The 24,901-nt window shown below is 33.8% G+C and overlaps 1 protein-coding gene and 2 long non-coding RNA genes across 3 annotated transcripts; 1 reads left to right on the top strand and 2 right to left on the bottom strand.

The window, feature by feature from the left end:
- Nucleotides 1–1,087: 1,087 nt before the first annotated feature.
- On the bottom strand, nucleotides 1,088–3,165 carry LOC136820807 (uncharacterized). The gene is made up of 3 exons (XR_010848642.1): nucleotides 3,038–3,165; nucleotides 2,336–2,458; nucleotides 1,088–1,639 (listed from the first exon to the last, which is right to left on the bottom strand). It is a non-coding gene; the product is annotated as an uncharacterized lncRNA (long non-coding RNA).
- A 6,915-nt stretch (nucleotides 3,166–10,080) lies between these two features.
- LOC136820793 (uncharacterized) lies at nucleotides 10,081–23,972 on the top strand. Its single transcript, XM_067077019.1, has 2 exons — nucleotides 10,081–10,219; nucleotides 19,806–23,972. Exon 2 carries the CDS (start codon nucleotides 19,828–19,830, stop codon nucleotides 21,856–21,858), a length of 2,031 nt encoding a protein of 676 aa, XP_066933120.1. The 5' UTR covers nucleotides 10,081–10,219; nucleotides 19,806–19,827; the 3' UTR covers nucleotides 21,859–23,972.
- On the bottom strand, nucleotides 17,286–18,599 carry LOC136820814 (uncharacterized). Its single transcript, XR_010848644.1, has 3 exons — nucleotides 18,421–18,599; nucleotides 17,929–18,007; nucleotides 17,286–17,687 (listed from the first exon to the last, which is right to left on the bottom strand). It is a non-coding gene; the product is annotated as an uncharacterized lncRNA (long non-coding RNA).
- Nucleotides 23,973–24,901: the final 929 nt, after the last annotated feature.

Here is a 24,901-nt window from a genome sequence, read left to right as displayed (position 1 = left end):
GGCCTTATTTCAGACCAAACATTTTGATCTCACCCTTGAAATCGTGGCTATGATACTATCCCAATTATTAAGAAAGAAGAGACATGGTTACCTCAAAAAATGTTTTCAGATATCAACTTTAATTTATCTGTAGATATATATAATACGCTACAAAATTACAAATTATCTAAATATCTATAAACATGAATTTCTTTAGGGACCTCCCATCGCTATTGACCGTTTTGACAAGTAGACCGAGTAAGTCTGAATCGACGTATGTAGGTATGAAGATTTGTCTAAAGATTTTGACAGTGCTGCGATAAGTTCGGAATCTAAAAAAGTTGTGATAAAAAAACACTGTTTTTATGTTTGTAAAAAGTTTCAATGTGCCTAGTTAAAAAACTTAATTGGCAGAATTACACAAATCTTCTCTAGCTTTAGATGCAGTCTAGAAAGAAGGAATGCCGAATAGAAAAGGACTAAAAAGCTTTCTGTCACATGCCTTGATCAGAAAAAAATTCCTCGTTTACATACAGTGGAATTCGAACCTCTATTATTCGAATCTCTCTCTAATTCGAACACTAATTTTCAGTCCCCTTCAAGAAAACGCACCACTAAAATTATTTCTATGATTCGAATTTCTCTATAGTTCGAACAAATTATATTCCCATTCGATTTCGAATTAGCGAGAGTCAACTGGCGGGCAAAAAAACTCCTTTCATAGCCAGATAGGAGTGAAGGTGCATTTACTACTTACGCATCTACACTCTTCCACAATTTCCACTCTCCTCCGTTTACGTTTGTTCAACTTTGGACAGTTCAAAAACACTTTCTTCAATCGCATCTTGGATGGAGCGCAAACATGGCATAAGAATGTCGGGCGGCCGCCATTGATACGGTTTTCTGGAAGGGCACTCGGCAGATAATACGAGTTGCACTGTCCATAACAATAATTGTTTTTAATGTATTCTGTCTCGCACCCAGGGTACGATATCTCAGTCGTCATTTTACGAGTCTGGCACCATTCGTTATAACTCCGAAACTTACTTTGATCACAAAAGACACAATAAAACGTGCTAACCAAAAGTAGAAATACTTTTGTCAAAGTCATGATTCAATAATTGTTAAATCTACAAAGATTGGGTAAGTTTACCAAAACTCAATCCAGCTCAACCTTGGAGTAATGTCAATAACTGTTCAATACAATATTTATGGTTGAATTACAACACTGCAACAGTGACAAAATAATTTTTGTAACATAAACGCACGTGGTCGGATTAAAATCTAATCATTCAACGTCATATTATCCTTTGATCGGTTTGTGATCAAAAATCGTCCTCTTTATTGTTCCAAGTTACAAAAACTAAATTTCATTCCCGGTAGCAGTGCATTTAAGAAGCCTCAGATCCGCCTTCACCAATAATCTATGATAATTGTGATTAAAAGTTCACCATACACGGCTTTTATAAGGTCTTTGAACCCCCGTTTTACGAATTCGGCAATAATACTCTAACCCCCGTTTTGTTGTCGAGCCACTCTTCTGAAGTGTGCGGTGTCGCCTGGTTTGGTGAGGTTTTCAGGAACGCCTTCTTATATCTGGTGTATTTTCCAGTAAGTCATTTTATGTTTGATCGATTATGACAACCTTCAAATAAAGCGCCTATAAGATGAAAGAAAATCAATATTTCAGAAAAATAACCTTTTTTTATAAAAAAGGAAATTTTCAAATATTCTAGATAAGGAGACCTCCAAATTTCAGGGCGTTCTTTGCTTACAAACAGGAGTGTATCGCCGCCGGTGCTTGATAAAAGGAGCTTGCGTAGTATTATTGATGATGTGTATTTTGTCAGTTTTGATGGAAGTCATGGACGTTAAAAAGATTCTTTGTTAAGTAGCACATTCCCGTACCTATTTTGGCCCATAGCACCCTTTCCCCCGGAATTCAAAAGAGAAGTTGACAAATCTACCGGTGATACGTGAGCAAGAGGAGCTTGCACCCTGGACAGCACAAATAAGACGAATTTGACAATTTCAGCTCGTTAATTTTATAAGTCACAATCTAATAATTTATTTTGGAACGATTCCAAAATCGCTTATCCTCAAAAACATAAATAGAAAGATCGTGAAAAAGCGTTAAGCCACAAAGCTCCTCATAAAAATACATCCTTTATCACACGTTTCCCTCTCAAGAAGGTGTGAAGATCTTCCGATACCGCCAAAGTGAATCCATCTTTCCACACAAGATACTCAGAATATTGAAAAGATAAAGTAGTGAAAAATGATAATACAACCGCAAGTTACATCAAAATGTTTGATTGACAATCGAAAAGATATTTCTTTGATACAATTTGAATACCTGAGGTCATCCAAACAGGGTCAACGAACGTGTCAATATGAGACGTCCAAACAACATCGTTTTCACATTTTATGTACATTGAGCGTATTATGATACGTTGATAGATCATCTGATAGAAGCCCCCTGTTTTGGAAAATAATGATAAGCGATATGATCATTTTCGTTGATTGACAGCTATTACGTTGTAACGTATAAAGTTTCAATATCACGTATGATTGATAAAACTATGCTAGTGACACTACAAGAGAATTATACTACTAAGTACTCGAGTTGTCAAGACAAAGGATATCGAATCTAAAATTAAGTCAAATGGAATTTTGAAAATGATTAGGAAATCAAAGTTATTAACAGGAATGAATTTTTCCAGAAAAAAACCCATATTGAGGAGGCCCTTTTCCTTCCAGGGGGGAAGGGAGGTGAGCCTTGATTTGTGGCGAAATTGCATATAGGTAAAATGTGTCAAATATAACTAGAATTCCACGGGGGTATCTTTTTAAATGCTACAAAAATTCGGAATCCAGAGTGGTTTAGACCTTAAATTGCCTGGAATTCCAAGGGGTTATAGAATTTCCAGCCGAAGGGTTAAACCTCCTCAAACAGGGGGTATATGACACAGTGTTTTCTGGAAGACCCTAATTCGTTATTGTCGAAATTCCAAAATGAAAATTTAATTTTGACGAAAAAGTAATAAACTATTTTAACCTTGAAATGTATCTTTCCACCGTAGAACAGAACATCAAAAGCGTTGATTGATATCGGTACATCGCATCGGTACATCGCGGTACACACGGGCCTCCATACCATCTTTTGAGTTTGAAATTTTTGCCTGATACAATCTAAAAAATAAACAATGCAAGCTTTAAATAATGAATGTTATACAACATTAATACGCCGAATTTCTGTTCTCTCATCCGAGTTGTTATCTTCAGAAAATCCTTTGAAACCGTTTCAAGAAACTTCCCCTTTAAAAGCATGCCTCGAACTTTAAGTCGTTTTTTTAAGGTCATTTTTGAAATAATTTCGATGAATAGATCACGAAATATATTATATGTTTTGAATAATGATTTTCAATGAGCCACCAGAAGCACAAATCTGAAACAGAAAAATGGAGATGTGTCTTAAAAGTTCTCTCCAAAGAGATGATTTTCCGTGAAGGTTAGAGGATTATGCTTATCCGAGTAGATGTTTTTTTGGAACTTAAGACGCCAAGCTTTATATACATTGCAACAGTGGCTTTTGTGACTCCACGGAAGTATTAATCATATATTAGCTTATTATATCATCAGGTTCGCCACATCCTTAGAGTAGAGTGTCATAATGTTTTCAGGATTAAAGGTCTGTTGCTAAATTGGCCTGGCTTTCTCATTATCAAAATTATATTAGAAGGAAAAACGAAAGTGAAAGAGACTGACCGTTGTTAAAAATAATCAACAAAATGAATTTTCTGGAAAGTATTTGTCGCAACCACGGTATTCTGAATTCATTTCAGGAACCTCAGAATTTATATGTCCTTTAGAGCGCACCATGTTTGAAACGTAATAAATTACGTAATTTAGCAATAAGGTTTACTCTCACCATGAACAGTTAGGTTTTGATACAAAGAAACCTTCCTCCCTAACTATTCAAGCTGTTGAAAATATTACAATTAATTCTGTATGAAAGTTTCAAATTGAATGGTCAAGTTGTTCTTGATTGAAATAATCATCTAATGGTTCTCCAATATGAAAAAAACGAAATTTTCTACAATATAAGTAAGAAAGACAAAATAAGAAAAACGGGACTTCGAAAAGTATCAGATTCACATCAAAAGATATCAAATCCTAAAGTACAACAAAGATGCTAGCAGCCTTAGAAAATACTGCTGAAGCAATAGGAAGGTCACGCTTACACGGATGATATAGGATTAGCAATCACTGCTGATTTAGAAGACATACAATATCTAGTGAAAATGTTAGCAGCATGCGCAAAGGATTGTTATCAATTCAAAAGAGAAGGAACTTTGGTGACCATTTGGAAGAGATTGAAGATAAACGTCAAATAGAGAGAATATCAGTAATGCGAATACATTGTAGTTTGGTGTTTAGCGTATAAAGAAAGGCGACAAAGCTGGCAGAACTATTATGGCTTACTGGGGAGCAGCCACCATCAAATGAGTTATTCAAGACCTAGGTTTGATTCATTCTAAAAATTGGCAGCTTGGAGGTATGGTGGTGACAGCACTAATGGATACAGCTGTGGTGTGAGAAAAAGAGATCAACTCTTTATACTTCATGTGTGGTCATTCATTAAGTATACAGTAGAATGTGTTTGCTCCAAAACAAAGTTCAAAAGTGCTTCCTTCAACTTCAATGCACCGGGTCCTTGGGCATTGGATGAAGACAATAGTTTCATCTATGGTGATTTGTATAATAAAGTGCCTTTCGACGTGTGTTTAACACCTAAAGATCCTGTATCCAACTTTGGAAGCAAGGGAGAAACAGGAAGCTCGCATATTGGAGGCCCAAAATGGCTTCCTGGTCCAGAGGATGTTAGTCAAGACTTGAAATGACATTTAAATGTAATTTCAAGACTTTGATTTGTTAATGAACTGATGTAAACTTATTGAAGAAAATGGTAATTTTTCAAGTTTAAACGTATATGCCACAAACATACCTCTTGAACTTTTTGTACTTCTTTTTAAAATTGATGGCAAGATAAAAAGAGAATTTTCAAAACTCATCCTTAATCGTGAAACATTAATTGTTTTTATTAATCAATAAAAATACCAACCAAACCATTTTTTTCCCAACAACCCTTTGCTTATTAAGTTTTGGGTATTTTTCCACCCACCCCACTTATTAACCCCCGTTTATTAGGGACCTGAGAGAAAATATCTTATTTTCATTCTTACGTCAACCCTTTTCTAGGCACAAAAAAATTGAGATTCAAAAACAAATCAACTAACAAACAACACTAAGCCAATGGCAAACACCTTAAAAGACCAATAATCACCTACCTCTTTCCAGAGCCACTATCCAGCTTAAAAGACCAATAATCACCTACCTCTTTACAGAGCCACTATCCACCTTAAAAGACCAATAATCACCTACCTCTTTACAGAGCCACTATCCACCTTAAAAGACCAATAATCACCTACCTCTTTACAGAGCCACTATCCAGCTATAAGTCTTTCCTTGCATCATCAAAACCGAAATACTGATTACTCAGATTAAAATATCATCAAAGATAACCAATACTTTAATTTCAATTCAGTGGTAAAATGATCATTTTCCTACAACTTTCTTAAAACAAAACACGTCATAGATTGTAGCCCGTCTTTATATTATCTTGAGAAGTATATTCGACAAAGGCCAAAAAGGATTAGCTGAAAATTACCAACAAAAGAGTTATAGCATTGACTTCACCATATAAGCCCCATTTTCTAAAAGCTCATCACAAAAATTTGTACTCGGGAGAAAAAACAACTTATTTAACACTAAACAAACCATTAAAAATAAGCCATGTCTGATAAAAGTCAGCAACGCAGTCTCCAAGCGCATTAGAAGTTGTCCTCTATTGTCTTGGATGTTTAGCGATCGAACAAAAGTAAAAAAACGAAACTGCTCGAGCCCTACCACTTAAAGATTAAACTTTTAAAATCGAACCGAGATAAAGGTTTGATTGTTGATTGTGTTTCATAGAAGATCATGGTTAAATAAAAGACTCAGCTCTCAAGGGTTAAGTTGCTGACATTTCCTAAAACAAAAGAACTAGACTCCCCCTCACGAGTGACGCCAGGCTCTCCATAGCATGGTGAATTAACATTTTGTGTTTTGGTCTGGGTGCTTGCTACCTTGAACCTCCTTTTTGTTTTTTGTTTCCCTCATAAACAAATGCAAGGCTAGCCAGGATGGGGATGCGACATCCTATTTTTCTAATCTAATAGTGTGAGAAAAGGTTATACACCTTATTACACGTTTTGTTATTCCTGTTAGCTTAAACATAGCAGAAAAACACCCTGGGGGTGTTTTTCCACTGACGGCTTAAGCTAACTGGATTAAAATGTAACTTTTTCATAAAAGGATGAATAGCCCATATCTATCTATCTATATATTTCAGTAATTAACAACATAAATGTTTGTTCTCCCTACATATAAAAGCATTAACAAAAATAAGATAAATGAAATTGGTTTAATAATGAAAAATGTTTGTATGTTTATTCAATAATAAATATGTTAAAAATTCTAAAAAAAAATCTAAGTATGTTTGGTTATAAACAAACTATTCATATAATTTTTGGATGAAAAGAGATGGCTGCACGTTAATTTTTTCTTTTCAGAAGAATATTGTATTTCCCAAAGCAACACAGGAGAAAAATCGTTGAATCGTTTGTATTTTTCACGCATCGATTTTCTAATTTACTAGTACATGGTCGAGGGTATGTATGAGAGAACAAATAAGCGAGGATAGAGGGATCAGAAAATACAAAAGATTTGCTGTGGAAGATGAAATTACTTTTTACAAAAGAAAACATAAACGTGTAACCATCTCTTTTCATCGATAACTTATATGAATAGTTTTAGGCTATTCAGCGTTTTATTACACGTTCCGTTAATCCAGCTAGCTTAAAAAAGCCGCCAGTGGAAAAACACCCCGGGTGTATTCACACTGAAAAGTTCAAGCTAATGGCCTTAATGTGTCCAAATCATAAAAATGTTTTGTTGATAGAATGATGAAAGTCTAGAAAAGAAAATAATTTTTACCACTTCTTGCTGATGCACATGAAGCGTTCAAGCGAAAGTAATAATTTCCTTTGCTTTTTTGAGGTAGGATTGAAGCAGCTTGAAATGTTGAAAATGAACTTAAATTACCAAATGGTTCAAAATACAAAAAATTCATGTTGATATACACTTCAAAAATTGCCTTTTCACTGATCAAAGTATTAATTTACCATCAAACACAAAATCATGTTTTTGGCTAGAAGTTTGCTTGAAATACGATCACACGATCGTGCAAAGTTAGATAATAAGAGACAAAGGAGAAGATCGTGCAATTCTTTGTTCCCATTTTTTCAAACAACTTTCAAGCAACAGTGTGAATACACCCTTCATTTTTTATTCTTTCGACATTGATTCTTTCTACATTGATTCGATTGACACATGCACGAAAAGGTTTCAACACTTGGTTGTTGGAGGCTAATATTTTCTTTGAAAAAATGGCATCTGATACTTAGGATATAATTATACTCCTTCCTAAAATCTTTCTTTGTATTTTCATATTTTGTGGCATTTTATTCTTTTCTAGAATAATCCTTAAGTTACACTGAAAAGTAAGAATTATTACTCATTGCATCACTAACTATAGAGCATTATGTTATATATTTTATTAAACTTTTCTTCACAAGTATATATTTCTTTATAAACGTCACCAGAGGGAAACCCACTATTAATGCAATATATATTTTATACTTAATATTTGAAATTTGGCCAAAAAATTGGGAACCTCACGAAAGTTTCTTGAGCAACAGCTTCTTCCTTTTAAATCATCAGCTTATTCACAAACAAATCTAATTCAAGTTTTCCATAGTTTTCAACTTCACATTCCCAAAATGTGGGAGAGCTTCAAGTCGGAAAGTTCTCCCTGATAATCAAATTTTTTTAAATCAGAAAATTGGGAAATCAGAGAAATTTTACCGCAAAATCCGAGATCAATAATAATGAATTAATATTACATATTAAGACGCCCCCGTCTTTTACTATTGTCTAATTCCTGATCTCGGAACGTGAAAAATGCCCGTCCGCCCAATATCTACCTATCAGCTTAAATTAACTTTAATTGTCCTTTGACTTTCAAAAAATAGTATTTAAAAATTATGAATTTATAATAATTACAAAAACCAAAAAGTTTGATACTTCTTCATAGTGAAATATTCAATAAATTCCTAGTTTCAATTTTCAGTGGGCGTTTTTCTAGGGCTTCGTTTATCGCGCAATTTTTGCGTCACACATACTTTCTCGGCCGCTCGTAATAATTATGCATTGCCAAATTTGGTTCTCCATTGTCAAGACAGGATCGATGGTGACGTCACCTAAGCATAAAAAAGAAAGGATTCCGTCAGGTTTATGCATATATTAATTTGCGAGATATTCTATTCTCCGCGCGAGCGCATTTTTCGTAGACTAGTCGGAATACTTTCTTTTACTCGCGGGATTGATGGTAACTTTTCATCTTCGTTTTTTTTTTAATGAAGCACAACCGAAAAAAATGAAACTTCAAAAAGTTGCGTATTTCCAGTGAGTAAACGATTCTGACATTTAACAAAATTGATGATGATGATTTTTTTTCGGTCAGGCAAATGTCTCGTATTGGGAGTTCTAGTCTTGACCCCTAGGGTTGGTGTAATTTAAGATGCACGATCTAACGATTTACGATGCACGATTTGCGATCCGTGCATAAAATATGTTAATTCATGCGTAATCATGCTAATCATGATAAAATATTTAGGCAATGTACAAACTTTTATTCGCTGAAACTCAATTATTTTTAAAAACATCATTTATGTAAGATTATACAAATTATTCTCTTTTCAATTTAAATTCAGTTATAGATCAAAAGAAAGTGAAGGCCACGTGCATTCACCTTCTGTACTCTCTCTTTTTCATAGCTTGAATCAATATAGGGGAATTGTTTACCGAAAGAAAATTCTTTCTCATAATAGAGCACCCGTTTTTTACTTCGTACATTATGGTCCGCAAAACACATTGTTAGCCAATATATTCTTTTATTTGCTTTAAGAAAGAAATTTATTATAATATTCGATTATGATTGTTAAAACTGAGGAGAGCAAAAATATTTCTTGTGCATTGTTTATTTTCACTCTCTGTCTATTGTAAGATGTTCACAAGGTAGCTTCATTATCAACATTATTATGCAAGTTATTTTTTTTCATAATTTTACGGTCGTAATTATTCGTAGTTCCATTGCTTGCTTATTTCTTTTTTGTTGCATGAATTTACCGTGGAAAACAAAAGCAGGAAAAGATTATGCCATTGTTTTAGAATTATGTTATATAATTTAAGTTTTATGATAATTATTCGGAATAATCAGCATACTTTATGCATGGATCGTGCATCGTGAATCGTAAATCGTTAGATCGTGCATCTTAAATTACACCAACCCTGACCCCTAAGCCTACGCGAGATTGAAGCGATTGGGTAACGAGACAAAACTCCAAAAAAGCTGGTGTTTTGAAGCGTATTCCGTGCGATCGAAATATCGCTGTTTGTGACGGACTGACTGTACACATACAGTCAGACAGTAATATAAAAAACACCAATTTGGTGCCTCACCAGCAGAGGGTTGGTATGTATCATATTCATTGTACCTACCACCACACACTTAATAAAATATGGTTTGGTTACATTATTTCATACACAACAACAACAAAAATAGTGACAACAGTGACAGTGACAGTGACAGAATCTTGCAGAGTCTTGAGAAGGATACCCGACCCACCACACTGTCTATAAAAATGGTTCGCAGCTTTTGCGCCATTTTAATTTTTTTATTTTCCGAAGGAATATTGTAAACCAATCAAAATTGTCGATGTAATCAATTCTCAGAATTTGAAAAGTACGAAACATGAACTGGGCATCAAACTAAAAACAACTTTGGATGCTGGTTTACCAAGAAACTGAAGGAAGTAGTGTCTTAGCTAGCTCGGGGAAAATTGTTCATTGGGGAAAAACCAACACACATTTTTATCATGCATTTATTTTATTTTCGGCTGGAAAAGATAAGGTGTAAATTTTAAAGAGGTTTAGGAGAGAATTCCTTCCATAATTTTCCTACCAACGACAAGAGCAGGAGATTTCAATTTGAAGCTAAACACAGCAAAAATCGAAGGTAATATTCCTTTATCTTTTGCAAAAAAGATTGACAATGTTTATCCCTATTCATTTTTATTTTTATGGTAGGTTAATTGTTTAAAGAAAATTTTTTGTTTTCCTATCATTTACTTCCAGACGATCTCAATCGAACGGAATCGACGATCGAACCAGTCGAACCAAATCGAACGCAATCGACCAATTGAAATTCGATTGTCGAACGCAATCGAATCTCAATCGAATATTACCACAATTTTCAGATTCGATTGATATTCGATTGCGTTCGATTGCGTTTGATCGTCGATTCATTGACCCCCGGATTGTTCATCGCATAATTTCTACGGGAAATCGAAAGTAATTTCATTCTGCTTGGGATGTTTGAAGGCTTGGATGTTGGGAAGCTGCAAGAATAAAGCCAGACGATCTCAATCGAACGGAATCGATGATCGAACCAGTCGAACAACAATCGAACCAATCGAATATTACCCAGAATTTTGATGTTCGATTGAGATTCGATTGCCTTCGACAATCGAATTTGAATTGGTCGATTGCGTTCGATTTGGTTCGATTGGTTCGATTGTCGATTCCGTTCGATTGAGATCGTCTGGTTACTTTGGTGATATTCTTCATTAGTGGATATATTTTGGTCAACAACATCATGTGCAGTTTTGTTGTAATTTCTGTGCAGTTTTGTAAATTTTTTGCACACTTTTGTGATTTTTCGAGCTGCTCATAGTTCAGTAGTTTTGTAAAGGACCCTCCCGGCACTGCAGAAACTTCTGGAGTTTTCAAGAGCAGCTAAAAAACACTATTTTTATCTCCGCTCTTCCAGTGCTTCCGGAGCAAAAGATTTTTAACAATTTTGAAAAAACCGTTTAAACATGGTTACAAACAATATTTGTCCCCAGGTTACGGTCAGGGAAATCCCTCAATTGCGGTAGTAATTACTTACTGCAATTGCGGTATAAACATCACTTTTAAATTTTTCATGTACCGAAATTGCAGTATACTCAAGAAACAGAATTCAAGACTCAATGAGAAAACAGGCAATTTTTGTACATAATTGATCATATCTTTTTAACGCACAGACAAAATATTTTTTCCGTAGATCAGATTCTTTTGATATAGAAAAGCTTTCTTTGCGTACAATTTTTTACAGTCAATGTTTATTTATCTTTGTCGACCAGCACTATATGTAGCTGTTATAAGCCTTTGTAGGCTAATCACGATTGAAAACTACCGCAATTGCAGTATACCGCAATTGAGGGATTTCCCTGACTGGGTGATGGACACTTTGGTCAAATAAAATACTCTTCTTCTTTGAGGATAATGGTTCAGCCATTAAAGGGGAATTAACGTTTCAAAATTGTCAACAAATAAATTACAGATTCAAATAGAGCTCATTGAGACAATTTCAAATATATGGTTTATAGGGCTTTATTACTCTTCTACATCCGGAATAAGAGTTGTTTGAAAATTCCCTTGCGTTGCTATGGATACGAAAAATGTGACGTAGCACACGCCCTGTGTTTCTCTTTTTTATAAGGGAAGAGTGGTGAATGATGATTTAAAATGCAGTTTTTAAGTTTCTTTTTACCGTTAGAAAGTTCACTGCACCTTTGGAATACTAACTAGACTCTCCTAATATTTTTTCTTCAACGTTTTGCTATACCCCAGCCGGCACACAACGTTTTCAAAACGTTTTTTTAAGGTTTAAATTACGTTGTGAAAAAACGCGTTGCCAAAAAACGTTTTAAAAACGTTTTTTCAACGTTGTAGAGAAAACGCGTTATTTCATAACGTTTATAAAACGTTGTTGAAACCGAGGGGTAAATTACTCGAAAAAATCTCGTACACTTCTTAGAAAAATCACAAAAAAAAAAAATATCAAAAAAAATCAAAAAAAACAAAAAAAATCAAAAAATCACAAAAAAATCAAAAAAATAAAAAAAAAAACAATCACAAAAAACAAAAAACAAAAAAATCAAAAAAATCACAAAAAAAATCACAAAAAATCAAAAAAAAATCACAAAAAAATCAAAAAAATCACAAAAAAATCACAAAAAATCACAAAAAATCAAAAAATCATCAAAAAAATCACAGAAAAAAATCAAAAAATTCAAAAAAAAATCACAAAAAAACAAAAAAAAATCAAAAAAATCACAAAAAATCACAAAAAAATCAAAAAATCACAAAAAAACAAAAAAAAAATCAAAAAAATCACAAAAATCAAAAAAATCAAAAAAATCATCAAAAAAAATCACAAAAATCACAAAAAAAAAAATCAAAAATACAAAAACTCACAAAAATAACAAAAAACAAAAAATCAAAAAAAATCACAAAAAAATCAAAAAATCACAAAAAACAAAAAAATCAAAAAATCAAAACAAAAAAAAAAAAAAAAAATAAAAAACAAAAAAATCAAAAAATCACAAAAAAACCAAAAAAAAAAAAAAAAAAAATAAAAAAAAAAAAATCAAAAAACAAAAAAATCACAAAAAAAAAAAAAAAAATCAAAAAATCAAAAAAAATCACAAAAAAATAAAAAATCACAAAAAAATCACAAAAAAAAAAAAAAAAAAAAAAAAAAAAAATCAAAAAAAAAAAAAAAGAAAAATCAAAAAAATCACAAAAAAAAATCACAAAAAAAAAAAATCAAAAAAATCAAAAAATCACAAAAAAATCACAAAAAAATCAAAAAATCACAGAAAAAATCAAAAAATCACAAAAAAATCAAAAATCAAAAATCATTTCGTGCGCTTTTTTCGAAGTGATTTACCCCTCGGTTGAAACGTTATAATCCAAACGTTTTTCAAAGGTTTTGCTAACAACGTTTAATAAACGTTTTTTCTAAACTTGATTTAAACGTGATTTTGATCAACGTTTTTTAAACGTCTATAAAACGTTTTTTTGAGACGAAAGTGTACAGTAGTGCCCAAGATTTATTTTTGAAATATATAAATATAACCTCATTGACTCTCAGCTTTTATCCCGAGAAAATTTCTGAGACTTTTACCTACCTGCTCTGAGATAGGAAAGATATTCTATATATCTTTTTCTCTATTACTTTATTGACTTCTTTTTAAGCGTTAAATATATTTTAATAAAACGCCCACTCCCTGTTTGAATACCTCGTAAGATCGCCCACCCGTAGATTCTCTCTGTCACGCCCTTTCCAAATTACAAAACCACGCACCCGCTCCCCGTCCCATCCACTCGCCGCCCCCATCGTCCGCCGAATTAACAATGGAATGGCTTCTTTTCTGGACAGCTTTCGAACGTTCGAACGTTCAAACGTTCGAATTCGAAATAACTTGTAGTTCAAAACAAAAATTAAACAAAGTAAAGGTTCTGTAAAAGTTGGATGTTTCATGCACGAAGACTGGAAGAAGCTGGGTTCTCTTACAAAAATCAACTAGATAATGTAAGTAGTTTACATTAAACTGACGAAAGCAGCCGGCGAGGCGACCTTTTTTTTCGATGTGTTCTGAGAGCATGTTTCAGCTAGAAATTTTGATCTGTTCTGGTCAGATCTTCGAAAATTAATCAGCTAGAAATATGATCTGTTCTAACGAGACAGGGGTGTAATCAAAGTCATCTAACTGTCATCTAACGTGTTCTTGTTGTCTAGGTAACCCTAGAAATTTTCAGAACACATCTTTCGGGGAGAAAAACAAATATCTTACAAGTTTATCTTGGCAAACAGTTTTTCCTAGATTTTAGAACACATCAAACCATAAAGTAGTGATAAGTTTAGGGAGACAAAAAGTGCGGTAAAGGTTTCCTAGAAATTAGAACACATCGTTTGTATAAAAAATTGAAAGGTCATAACATTTGGTCTCCTAGAAAATAAGAACACATATTTCTAAAAAATCTCTCCGCCGGCTGCTTCTGAACTGAAAATGCTTTTGATATTTAAGTTAATTCTTAGAGGCTTTATCGGTGTAGCTTATTTCAGGTTTCAATTTCTGATGATATTTATTTTTGAGAGCAAACCCTGGAAAAATTACATTATCTTCAGTAAACTTTATGTTAAAACTTTTTATTTTAACTTCTCTTCCCTCAGATTCAAGCTGGAGTGTATTATCGGTTTCCTTATTGCGACTATCGTCAGCTGACTTTGTGTGGTCACCAGCAGAAAGTACCGAAAATATGCTAGTAAAGGTAGGTGAAATGTAACAAGACTTTAATAATATCTTTCCAAAACTATACTAATTTCTTGCGAATACCCCTCTCACTGAGTGAGCTTGGTACTTTAAACTACTGAAATTTGACTTGAAAACACCCCTGTCTCAACGACATAATTTAGCAAGTCCGTGGTAGAATACATTTCGTGGAAACATAAAGTTTGGCCATGAAATTTAAGAAGTTTTTTCTTTATCCTTCTGGAGCATTCTTTTTCCCGTGGAAAGAAAAGATAGTTTTCAACGTCACAACCGCAGCTAAAAAATCTTTTAAACAATCAAATTTACTATTTGTCTGTTATTTTGTCAGGATGCAAATGTGTGAAGGAGACCAAAGAAATCGCAATCAAGATATCGTTTTTAACACTTCGAATAACAATCATACTGGAAACGTTTGGAATGATTATCACAAAGATGCCAGAAAGGAAGGACGGAAGAGAAAGAACATCAAATTTTTGATTTCATTACGTTTAATTTATACTGATTGTAGATTTTCATACCCAGAAAATTGTATAGAAAAGAGCATTCAAAGAAAATTCAAATGTGTGTACGGTCTTTATCATAATAGTGCAATGAATAGGAGTTATTTTGGCAAAGAACGTCTTAGAGACGTGTTCAAACTAATCTAAAATAACTTTTAAAGACGTTTTTAAGTCGTCTCAGAAACGTACCATACCGAAATTAATAAAATTAAGACGTCCCGGAAACGTCCTAGAGACGTCCATAATTCGTTCCAAAAAGACGTCCTTCAAGTAGCTAGAAGAAAACGTTGAAACAACGTTTTTTAAACGTCTTGCAAAAACGTAATCTATAAACGTTTGAAAAACGTTTTTTTGACGTTGTGAAAAAACGTTGTAAAATGCGACAAATACAACCTGAAAAAAACGTTTTCCAAACGTTGTGAAAAACGTTTTTTAAACGTTTTTTAAACGTTTTTTTGCCGGCTGGGACTACTCTTAAAAAGATTAATTTCTTATGTTTTTTATCTCTTTTACAACCAAATAGAGTGTAGCAGTAAGAATAGTTGGAGCGCATGTGATGTCATCTTTGATGTTTCGAAAAAAAATCTCAGGGTTAATTCCAAACGTTAGTTCCCCTTTAATGAAATTGAATTTGTCACATTAGCTATATTCGAAAGCATCGCTGGTTGAAATATCGAAACTACCATGATTCAACTGATTTTTTAAAAATATGCGCGTGCACAGTTAGTGGAAGTGGGAAAAGCACAGGAACGTTCCGGAGTTCCGTTGCAGACCAATCGCCAAAAAGCGTGCTCGGGAACATGTGAAGTGCTCCGGAATCTGGAAATATCTGATTTTTTCCTTTTAATTACAAGTGACGTAAATGAGCACTCAGCCGATTTTCATCATTTTCCCTGACCGATTAAGAAAAAAAGCGAATCTTCCTGGGAAAAGTGTTGACTGTTCCTGAAAGACCATCCTTTTAGCTGCATTTTGCAAAAAGAATTAGGGTTGTATCATTTTTTTTCTAAAAGTTATCTCGAAAGTTCTAGACCAACCATTTCAATAAAAACACAAAAGTTTTGCCAGAAGAATCCACTGTTTGTCGCCTTATTTGTTTACATGTGGCACTGCAACGGCTTATTTGATCCACAACCCACTCAAATTGCGTTGAAATAGCATTATTCTTTGGTTTAGCCCCCACAATTTATCACAATGACTTACAAGATGATGCTACTTTTGCCCTCAAAATATGAATGTGGAACTTTTAAGCAAAATACACGGAGCAGCCAGTGAAGAGCAAATCAGTGACGGGGCTGAGAAACACCTGAAAAAAAAGGTTTACCAGGGAACAATGCACAGATTCATATTTTCAATTACCTATATCTTTTGATCAAATCAACTTAATCAAATATATCATAACATATCCAAAGTGTAGAAGGGAGATGATGAGGAGTCAAAAGGAGAAAACCGTGAATTTTTAATAATCAAGGGGGATGTAACGTGCAAATCTGCAGTTTTCAGGACTCAGGTTCAGGCTTCAAGCCAATAAATTATACCCACTACCAGCACTTTTCTTACGAAACATAGCGAAAACATACTTTCTTTAGAAAAATACTTTCCTTATGTTTTAGCCAAGTCATAAAAAACCAAGAAATTAGGGATGAAAAGGGTCTACAGGCGAAAACATTTTCAAAAAGGGCAGCATTATCTCAAACTTCTATAGTGCGTCAATCATGATTTTTTATGAAACTTAAACAATGGACACAGTGGCCTTAATATTCTTTTTCTGGATTAATAATAAGGTAAATTTGATTAGGTTGAAAATGAGAAAGTCTTTTTAAATCTGACAAAAGATAAGAATTATCATTCGAACTTTCATATATCCAAAAATGTCAGGAAAGTAGACAAATGCAGTAGGACGTTTGTGGTAAAAGAAATCAATTTGAGGGTAAGAAGGCAAGTACTGTGACACATACCAAGGACATTAATTTCTTCATAAAATTGATACTTCAAATTAGATACATACAGAAAGAACAATAACACTCAGGTAACTTAATGCATGTCCCAGAATTGCATTAATTTTTCCGCCCCAGTTCCAGTCCCTAAACCATAAGAAACTACACATTTTTGGAAGCGTATTTGGATGTAGAATACCGTATTCGGTGTAACTTAAATTCTTTCTCAGTATAATTAGAGATCTGAAGAAAACCTGATTATGACGTCATGATTGATTACGTCATAAATACAAAAAATTGAATATCTCGAGAAATATAAATCAAAACTTTATGAAATTTGGACCAGTGATAAAGTACTTTGAGATGTTTCAGAAAGTTTTGAAAGTATTTCCCAAAATTAATGACGTCAGCAGAAATTGCAAGAGTTCGAATTTTTGCGATAAAATGCTGACATCAGCAAATTTTCAAATTTTTAAAAAAACATTCTCCTCCTCTTGATGAGTTCTATCATTGGTCCAAATTTCATAAAGCTTTGATTATTAGTTCTTGAGATATTCAACTTTTTAAAATTATGACGTCATAGATAATGACGTCATAATCACGTTTTCTTAAAAAAACTCAAATTCTGCTGAGAAAGAATTTAAGTTACACCGAATACGGTATTCTACATCCAAATACGCTTCCAAAAATGTATAGTTTGTTATGGTTTAGGGATTGGAACTGGGGTGGAAAAATTAATGCATTTTTGGGACATGCATTAAGTTACCCGAGCATGAATAAAGTTTTCGTCAAGATTCAAATCTGTTTATTATAATTGCAAGTTCTTCCAAACACCAAAATATTTTCTGATTCCACATGTGGTAGATAGTAGCTCGTCAGAAAGCCTAAAAATTAAATAAATGAAATTATCACAAGCTTCTTAAAAGTGAGGACAGAATGAAAAAAGAGTGGGGTAACCTTTTAAAGAATCATTCGTACCAGGGGGTTCATAAAAGATAATGTCATTTTTTAAATCAATTGACGCCACTTCCAACCAATTTTAGTGCTGTTTTCAAGCTACAGAGGAGGCACATACAAACCAAATACTTAGAGAGCAAATTTAGTACAAAAATGTAGGAATCTTACCATTTGTTGTCTGTCAGTGTAGCAGACCAATAATAAATTGATTCCATATGCTTCGATGGTAGATGCATCGAGATCAAACCTGATAGAAATATATGAATTGTATTAAGCTTTACCCAAGGCAACAACTTCCCACCTACACTGGAACTTTCTCCATTGAAATAAGAATAAAGGATTATCAAAATCACTATCCTGTCATTTTAAGAAGCTATATATTTCAAATAAGATTCAGACACTCTGCTCTGCACACTTTTCTATCGAACATGTATGTGTTGTCACTTATATAGATAGATAGATAGATAGGTAGATGAACACATCTGTGTATATAAAAGTAATCTGAAATTCAAGAAATGCCTTCTAATTGGTAAAAATGACTTGGCATTTTATTAAATAGAATGTATAATTGATCATATAATTTTGTACATGACCGAACATGAGAAAATGAAAAAACTTACAGCAATAATAAGCTCCAAATAATTTCAAAATAATTCTTACCCAAAAAGTATTGATAAACTGCTAAGACAAGGATAAAATCCTTGCAAATAGACTTTGAATAACGTATGACGTGATGGGTCCGTCGTTAGTTTAGGTTAAAGTGGAGTTGTAACTTCTTACATCCATAGCCTAGGAAGGAAAAGTTTTTTATATTATTAGTATTACTGACTTTTTTCTATTCATTTTATCCTTGATAACCAAAAAAGGACAGTACCTTCACATATTCAATGGATAAGGAGGCCCTTTAGTTAATGTTTTATCTCAAAGTGGCTTAAGGGGTCGCCAGCGGTTAGTGAATGGGCTTTTTTGGTTGCGTGAACGCATGAAAATTGAAAAACAAATATGTCAATGCGGGAACTAAAAACTTGCGTCAAAGTGAAAATTTACTTTTTGATTTGATCTGAGCTATTTTTAAGTGAATACATGAATTGTGTGAATTTCCTTGGATTTCTAATGTTTCCTTGATTTTTCCTGAAAAATGTCTTAATTTTCTGAAAAATCGGGTTTGCGTGAAACTCGGGGAAAACTTGAGTGATGTGAATTTTGAGAAAAAAATTGCGTGCTTGCGTGAATTGAATTAAATCTCATTTCCCTTTGCTTGGTCTCCTTGCAATATACAAAACATAGTTTACATAAAGATTAAGAAACGTTGTATTTCTTTTCAATACTTAAAGTTTCTTGCTTTCGCATTCATCAGTTGATTAGAAATAACTATCAAAACAAAATTCCACGTTTATTTAAAAAAATTCAATACAGCGTCTTCATATAAAAAAATTGACGTCAATCTTTAGAATCGAAGTTTTCAAGTAGGTGTTTGTTTATGTGCAGGCATTTTGAGATAAGTTCAGATCTAGAGTTCAGTAAATTGTCTTTACGCAAAGAGATTTCAAATTTTTCGTTCAAACAAAGGTCACATTTCAGGCTGCTTCTGTTGAACGGTTTGCACTTTCTTACAATTCGCCATGTAACTTTAGGGTTGGTCTGGTTACATCGGTCTCGCAGAAACAACCTTCAAAAAGCGATATGCGAACCACAAGAAATCGTTCAACCACGCCAAATACGAAAATGAAACCGAGCTCTCGAACGAATTTTGGCGGCATTGTCAGTACATACTTGTCAGCTCACAACTTTTGTACCCCCTCCTAGTTCTTAAGGCTCCCAGTGTACCCAAATTTTATGCATCCACTCATAATTTTTTTCAAAATTCACGGAAATCCTATTTTTCAGAAAATTGGGAAATTTTTCATGAAAAATCAGGGAAGCATCTCAAAAAAAGTTTGTTATAGTGTTTTATAGCTATCAATTGGTACTTAAAGGGTTAATGGTTTATTGAGTAGTCTTCACCTAGGTTCAATACACTCTAAATGTTATTAATTTGTTTCCAGGTGCTCACAACCAAAGACTACAATGGAGAGCGAGTTGCATACAAGTGCTGTAGACCTGATATCGTCAATACATGGTCGTCAACGCAGAGCTGAGCGAAATATTGAAGAGAAAGATCTAAAATCAGCTGTAAAAAATGGAACTGCAGAAAGACAAATCAGAAATTTGAGATATGGTACAGTCATCAGATGGAAAATAACTTTTGCTGATATCGTTTACATTACTGATGAAAGCAAAACAACTGAAGTCACCAGTTGGGTGTTGCCGCTTCCGTTAGATGATGTTGTTATTCAGCCAAGAGAACAGAATCAACACGATGCTGCTAAAAGACGCATTGCAACGGAGCCAACGATTATCACATCACATTCAGTTTTTGTTGTTGATTGTAGTGGATCAATGAAAAATGCAGATGTTGTTGCACACCGTTGTAGATTGAATTCTGTACGTTATTCTATTGCTACAGAATTCATTGCCAAGCGTCTGGATAACACTGCTCATGGAGTTACTAGATTTGACGTTGTGACCATTATCGAAATGCGTAATGAAGCAGAAATTGTTTTTTTCAAAGAACCGATGAGCTGGGTGCTATACAACAAAATTGTTGATCGAGCAAAATCAAACACTGCAAGTGGTCATGGCAACTATTTACCAGCTTTGAGAGAAGCTGAACAAGCCTTGCTTCATGGTGACCACAAAGATCTGGCTTTGTTTTTGTTTTTCCTAACTGACGGAAGGCCAAGTGATAGTCATCCGTCACAAGGAAGAAGAGTTTCACGTCTTGATATCATCATGAAAGCTGCTGAAATAGGGAATCACTTCAAGAACCGGTTGAATTTTGGCATGGTTGGATACGGTAACCAAAATGAGAGCATGTTTGTCCTGGAGAGTATGGCAGAACGATTGTCACTCGAAGGATGCACTGGAAAGTTTGAGCGTTCTGACCTCAAAAAACTGAATTCTCTATCAACGTCACTTGCTGACATGTCAAGCACATTGACAAACACCCGAACCTTGCTAACAACCGCTAGGAGTAGCCGTCGCAAAGAAAAGGATTACACTCTTACCAAGTTTAACAAAAACTTCATTTCACCTGGAAAAGATTGGGAATTGAGGTCGAGCAAAGATCACGAATTGACACGATATGAGTTCGTCAGGTCTGGAAAAGGATTTCGCTGGTTAGAAAGGCCTTTATTGAATGAATCAGCTGTTGGAATTTCGTTCAACAATCAACCATTTGGTAAAGGTGCTGAACGTATCGTTTATCAGCTATGCGAGGTCAACAAGTATGGTAGGAAAGTTGGTGAAAATTTAGTTGCAAAAGATGATAAATTTGAGGGTAGTTATGAATATCTCCAGTACCATGAATCCTTTTGTAAAACGCAAAAAATTGCACAATACCTGGCCAAGAAGTTCAACGATTTTCTAGACCGATCTCCTTATGTTGGGAAGAATGTCGCCCGTATCACTTTTCTGAACTGTTCGGTGTACACTTTCTACGATCCCAACAGTGATGTAGAATATAATTATTTGGCAGAAAAAGAGCTAGATCACACACACTACACAAAGTGGAACAACAATGCAGGGGGTGTACATGGCATGAAACAAAAGCGAGTTGTTTCACAAATTATTGAGGAGGAAGAGGAAGAAGAAGAAGAAGAATCAGGACCTGTGACGACAAAGTTTGAAGAGGTCGATTCTGCTGATGAAGAGGATCATTATGGCGGGTTAAAAGAATCCAAAGTTCCGTCATATCTTGGCGTGAAAGAATTCGATATTGTTGATGAAGAGGTACCGCAAGCGTTCACTCATTTCACTTATATGTGGAGCAAGAGAGAGAAGATGGTGTGTGACCTTCAAGGTGTTCTGGATCAAAAGAATCGATTGTTCGAGTTTACAGATCCTGCTATTCATTATAGGTCCAGCAGTGGAAGGCGATATGTTTATGGAAGAACAGACAAAGGAAGAAAAGGCATGTCCGATTTTTTCAAAACACACAAATGTAACAACGTATGTAAAGCTCTGAACTTATCTCCAGAGCAAAGAGACATTCCCTGAAAAACAATTGTAGGTCCCAATCCTTCATATCCTCAGTCCAGAAACTTATTTAGGTTGAATTAGAAATAACATTTCTTAATCAATCTAGATTTTAATTAAACTTGGATATATGCTAACTTAGCGGCTCCAAATTGATTCCACGTTAGTTAATATTTTACTATACTTTCTGTTACATAGGTATATAATTTGTTTTGTTATATAATATGTTATGAAGCTTGTCTACCAGTAGATACCATTGTCTGTATGGTACTAGTCTAGATCTCTACTTTCTCCAAGTGCACTTCTTCTTTAAGCTCCTTGCTGGAAGAATGGGAATGACTCCTCCTTTTTCATGTGATTTTGAGGATATATGCTCTCAAACAAAGACTATTGAGCCTTGAACTCGAATTTATCAACCTTAATTCCCGTGTCGTCGATTTCCATAAGACCCTATAACAAGCTTCTTGCAAACTAGTTTTTTTGACTATGTTGTACATATTTTATGTTTTAGAGTAATTTATAAATGAATAGTGAATAGAGTCTTTTAATTGTTGTACATTTTTATCTAATTTGAAGATTTTGTTGATATTAGAACAGGGATGCTCAGTATTGAATCTTCGCCTTGGTCTTGAAATCGCACATGAATACACTTGATACTTTTTGATTTTTGGTATCCACATTCTTATGGGCAAAGAAAATTGAACAGAATTTGTAACAGAAAATCTTCATAATTAATGTCAATTTTATGATTTTTATGACTATGATTTTTTCAAGAACTTAATTTAGATTTTAATTTTTGTACTGTTTACCCTAGGAACTGTTTGTAGATATTTTTTTCCTGATGTATATATTTTTCGATGTTTGTATCACCTTCTGTTCTGTTATGTTATGTAGAGAAATGAAAATAATTCACAGTAGGCTCTGCGCTAATTCGAACTCGAACGGCGAATCTTTTGTTCGAATTATAGAGATATTCGTATTAGTATTTTAAGAGGGTTTCTTTTTGAAGGGAACTGGAAACCAGTTCAAATTATAGAAAGATTCGAATGATAGAAGTTCAAATAAGCGAAAGTTTTATGTATATTTTCATGTAAATAAGTAAACGTCCGTTTCTTTTGCTTATTTTTTATTAATTGAGTACGCCTATAATTTCTATATGAAATAGCTTAGCGTAATTATAATGCTTTTTGAAGTAGATGTAGCTAAGGAATCTAAAACTATGATATATCCTGACAGAGTATTTCAAAATTTTTATTGTTTATGAAATTTTAACATGTATGTTTTTATTTTGTTCTTATTATTTTAGAGTAAGTGAAATTAAGGGAAATCTCTTTCTAAACACAATTTTCCAAGATAATCAATAATTTCCATTTAACGCACAAACGCACGCACGCAAAAGTACACAAATAATCTTTTTTATTTAGTTTTTAATGACATAATTAAAGATCGGTAAGCGTCCTTTTTGCATGGTCCTCATTAACAATGATATTATACTAAGTCGAGAAATTCTTGTTAGAACTCAGTACCATCAAGCCCTTTTGACATCAAACACCTGATGTTAATAAAAGTAGTAAAGATATTAGAGTTAGCAAAATTTGAGGATGTGTTTAATAAAGGATAGACTCGAAACTCATTATTGTTCTTCTATGCATTTTTCATTTTATATCCGTATATATTTTTGAAGAGCATTTATCATTTTACAGAATTTCTTATGACTACACACACTCACGCTTTTTTTAAAGAATAGTGCTTATAAGAATATCAACTTAATGGCAAGAACATCTTAAGAATACCTTGAGGGTGAGATTTAGCGAATTGAAAAGATTATCGGGTAGGCAAATCAAAAGGAAGCTATTTTCTTACAGGGATGAGTTGTTGCGTTTATTTTAGGTTTTATGAGATAAACTTCATGAAAAAAAGTGTATAAATTTAAAGAATTTCTCACCCTCAGATTCGGAAAATTTCTAACAATACTTCCCTCTCAGCCAAAAAAACACTATTCTCATAAAAAAGCGTGTAATTTGAAAATTAATCGAATAGTATTATTTCAAAGGGAAAGAACTCTTATGAGTCAAAAATCTTTATATTTTTCACGAAAATTGTTTTTCCAAGAAAAATTCACTTAATTCGCAAAACCTTGAAAATGTTGTTACTTTCTATTCTGTTCCCCTTTCTACTTTTTGTTTTTTATCAAGATACTTGAACGATTGTGTTTTCTTTTGCGTAGGTTTTATCAGCAAAACTAGAAGCCTCTTTTGCTAGGCCACAATCTGTGCAAAAATTCTAATGAGGTGATTACAAACGTAAAGCTTTCATTTTTCATTACTTTAATGGGATAAACTTTCGCGGGAATTAAATTTCGCGGATTTCGCGGATTTGGGTGTCATCCGCGAAAATCGGCGAAATTAAGTCCCAATGGAAATTTGGAAGGGCCTCATCCGCGAAATATTTCTAAACAAAACTCAAAATATGTCAAATAAACTACTTTTTAAATGTTCAAAGACATCAAAGAAGCGCAAATAATGTGTACTCTCGGGTACCTAATAGCCGGGGGGGTTGGAATAAGCGGGGGTTGGAAAAAATCTCAAAATTAATAAGCGGGGGGGGGGGGTTGGAATAAAAATGTCCGGGGTGGAAAATGTTTGAAAAGGAGGCTAATACAGCAGAATTAAGACAAAAAGGGAACTTTCAAAAACATTTTCCCAAAAATTAATAAGCGGGGAGGGGGGGGGTTGGAATAAGAATGTCCTGGGTGGAAAATTTTCGAAAAATTAATTAGCGGGGGGGATGGCTATTAGGTACCCGAGAGTATTTCAACAACAAACATGCATGATTTGACAGTAAAAGTCACAAAATCGTGAAAATATTGCCACCCAATAGTGTCATCCGCAAAATTAAGTCCCCGCGAAGGCCCAACCGCGAAATTTAGTCCCATTAAAGTATAATTGTCGTAATAAAAACTCCCCTAAATTGCGTTAGAAGATATTTCCTTCGCAGAGAATTTTCAATTTTCAGGTTAGTCTCTCTAGTGCAGTGCAATATTAAAAGAAATTTTTTCTCTTCT

This window comes from Clytia hemisphaerica, unplaced genomic scaffold, assembly GCF_902728285.1.
Source record: "Clytia hemisphaerica strain Z4C2 unplaced genomic scaffold, Clytia hemisphaerica genome assembly, whole genome shotgun sequence".
Classification (NCBI taxonomy): domain Eukaryota; kingdom Metazoa; phylum Cnidaria; class Hydrozoa; order Leptothecata; family Clytiidae; genus Clytia; species Clytia hemisphaerica.
This window is presented reverse-complemented; position numbering and strand designations above follow the sequence as displayed.

Excerpts from the sequence above, each read along its gene's own strand:
- LOC136820793 (XM_067077019.1), top strand. The coding sequence starts at position 19,828 with ATGGAGAGCGAGTTGCATACAAGTGCTGTAGACCTGATATCGTCAATA.